The sequence below is a fragment of the Sinocyclocheilus anshuiensis genome, unplaced genomic scaffold, assembly GCF_001515605.1.
Source record: "Sinocyclocheilus anshuiensis isolate Anshui unplaced genomic scaffold, SAMN03320099.WGS_v1.1 C32905386, whole genome shotgun sequence".
Classification (NCBI taxonomy): Eukaryota; Metazoa; Chordata; class Actinopteri; order Cypriniformes; family Cyprinidae; genus Sinocyclocheilus; species Sinocyclocheilus anshuiensis.
The window spans coordinates 1-1722 of record NW_015620844.1 but is presented as its reverse complement, the minus strand read 5'-3'; the positions used below and the strand labels follow the sequence as shown (position 1 = coordinate 1722).

Sequence of the window (1722 nt, the reverse complement as noted above, 5' to 3'; positions counted from 1 at the left end):
TGTGTGTGTGTGTGTGTGTGTGTGCGCGCGCGCGCGCGCGTGTGTATAATCTGTATAATAATTCATCCTGGGATTACGATTACTAATTTGTTGGAGGTCAGTATCAATTCGTTCCCTTGTAATTTCATATCTTTCCTTTAGAGGCGCTAGAAACCCCTTTCGCCATAGACTGTAAAAAAAAAAAAAAGCAAAGAGAAGAAGTCGTTCCAGGCTCTGATTGGTCGAGCCGTTGCTCAGCGGTATTATGTTTGTTAATGCAACTGTCAAAGAAGTATGATAGCTTTGTTTCATTCATAACATTATTTAGAACACTCTCGATGTGAGGAATGAAGAATAAAAAGGCGAAACCTTCAAAGGGTGTAAGCAACAGAAAAAGAGGTCAGTTGCATTGGTTTGGAGGTTGTTAGTTGTCGCAAAAAAAAAAAAAGATTCAAAATCTCGTAACCTTTGCGCGGACAAAACCTGCGTTTAAATAGTGATTTGCCTACCTAGACAGTATTTTAGCGCTCACTGCGTTTTGAGACAGCCGAAGCGAATGACTAATGCTTATTTGTTGTTGGCTGCACTTGGATTTGGACTGTACAAAATAAACAGCTGTATTCCAGGCATTATGAACTCATATCTTTCTTATTATCCACACTCTGCAGTGCTCAGTGATGTTTCTCCATCCACCAGTATTCCTCCTCTGGTGGAGGGTCAGCTGAGATGCTTTCTGAGGGTGACAGTGAGTAAAGTGCTGTGGGTCATCACCAGACCTCCTCCTGTGACTCTGATCAGGCTCAGATGGTGGGGAGAGTCTTCCACTGGCACCTTCTTCAGGCCTAGAGATGGACATGCTGGACAGAAGAGGGTAAAATCAACAGCCCGCTTTCCAGTTCGATGTGGACCAAAACAGCTGGCGTCTTATTTGACAGGTTAGATTTGGTTGCTATACAGGTGATGGCTGATTATTGATGGTCCCTAGAGAGGCATATTTAACTTTAGATATGTGTGGATTTCAGTGTTCCAGCAGGTCTTAAATGTATCTCCGTTGAACCTGCAGAAGCCCTGAATTTATTCATGTGATGCATAGCTGAATTTAATATTTCTTTGTTCACAGACATGGGCTCATTGGTGCTGGATGTGCTTACAAAGGTCGATCATTTGCCTATAGCTCGAGCTCAAATCCCTGGGATTGCCCGGCTGTCTTTGTCTCACTCCATAAATGGATACTTCACTCTTGTTTCCCCGTCATCAGAAAAACTCGGAGAGCTTCAGGTGGGTGAGATGCTCAGCAGAGTTCACATTTATTCAGCTGATCTAATTCACTGGGAATATGTTTTTTTTCCCCTCAGGTTTTAGGTTCACAGTTTAACTCTCATGTTGTATTCTGTTCATTTTGACCCAGAGAGGATTTTCTTTTTTCGAAAACCATAGTTAATCGCATTGGAATCAAACTTACTGCACCAATGTTATAGCAACTTCCCAAAAATAACTGGATCATTTTTGTACTTTGAGTATTTTTCCCCCACCTTGTTACATTTATGGTGTTCCCGGTCCAAATCAATTGGCTACAAAAAATTGCTTATAAATCTCTCATAATGCTATATTATCACCAAGTATTCTATTCAATCTTTTTGTCAACTTGTTTTCTTTCAGTTAACACTGGTTTTGTATTTCGTTTTGGAACAGAGTGATCATAGGCATCATTTATCTGAGCTTATGCACCTCCGTTTGTGAGTG

General features: G+C 41.1%; 1 protein-coding gene across 1 annotated transcript; it reads left to right on the top strand.

Annotated features, from left to right (window-relative positions):
- Nucleotides 1-313: 313 nt before the first annotated feature.
- Nucleotides 314-1261, top strand: LOC107683086 (C2 domain-containing protein 3-like; the record flags this gene model as incomplete). The annotated part of the gene is made up of 3 exons (XM_016479172.1): nt 314-378; nt 648-914; nt 1100-1261. Coding segments are annotated over exons 1-3 (481 nt in total), but the record flags the coding sequence as incomplete, so codon positions are not given.
- Between the last annotated feature and the right edge of the window lie 461 nt (nt 1262-1722).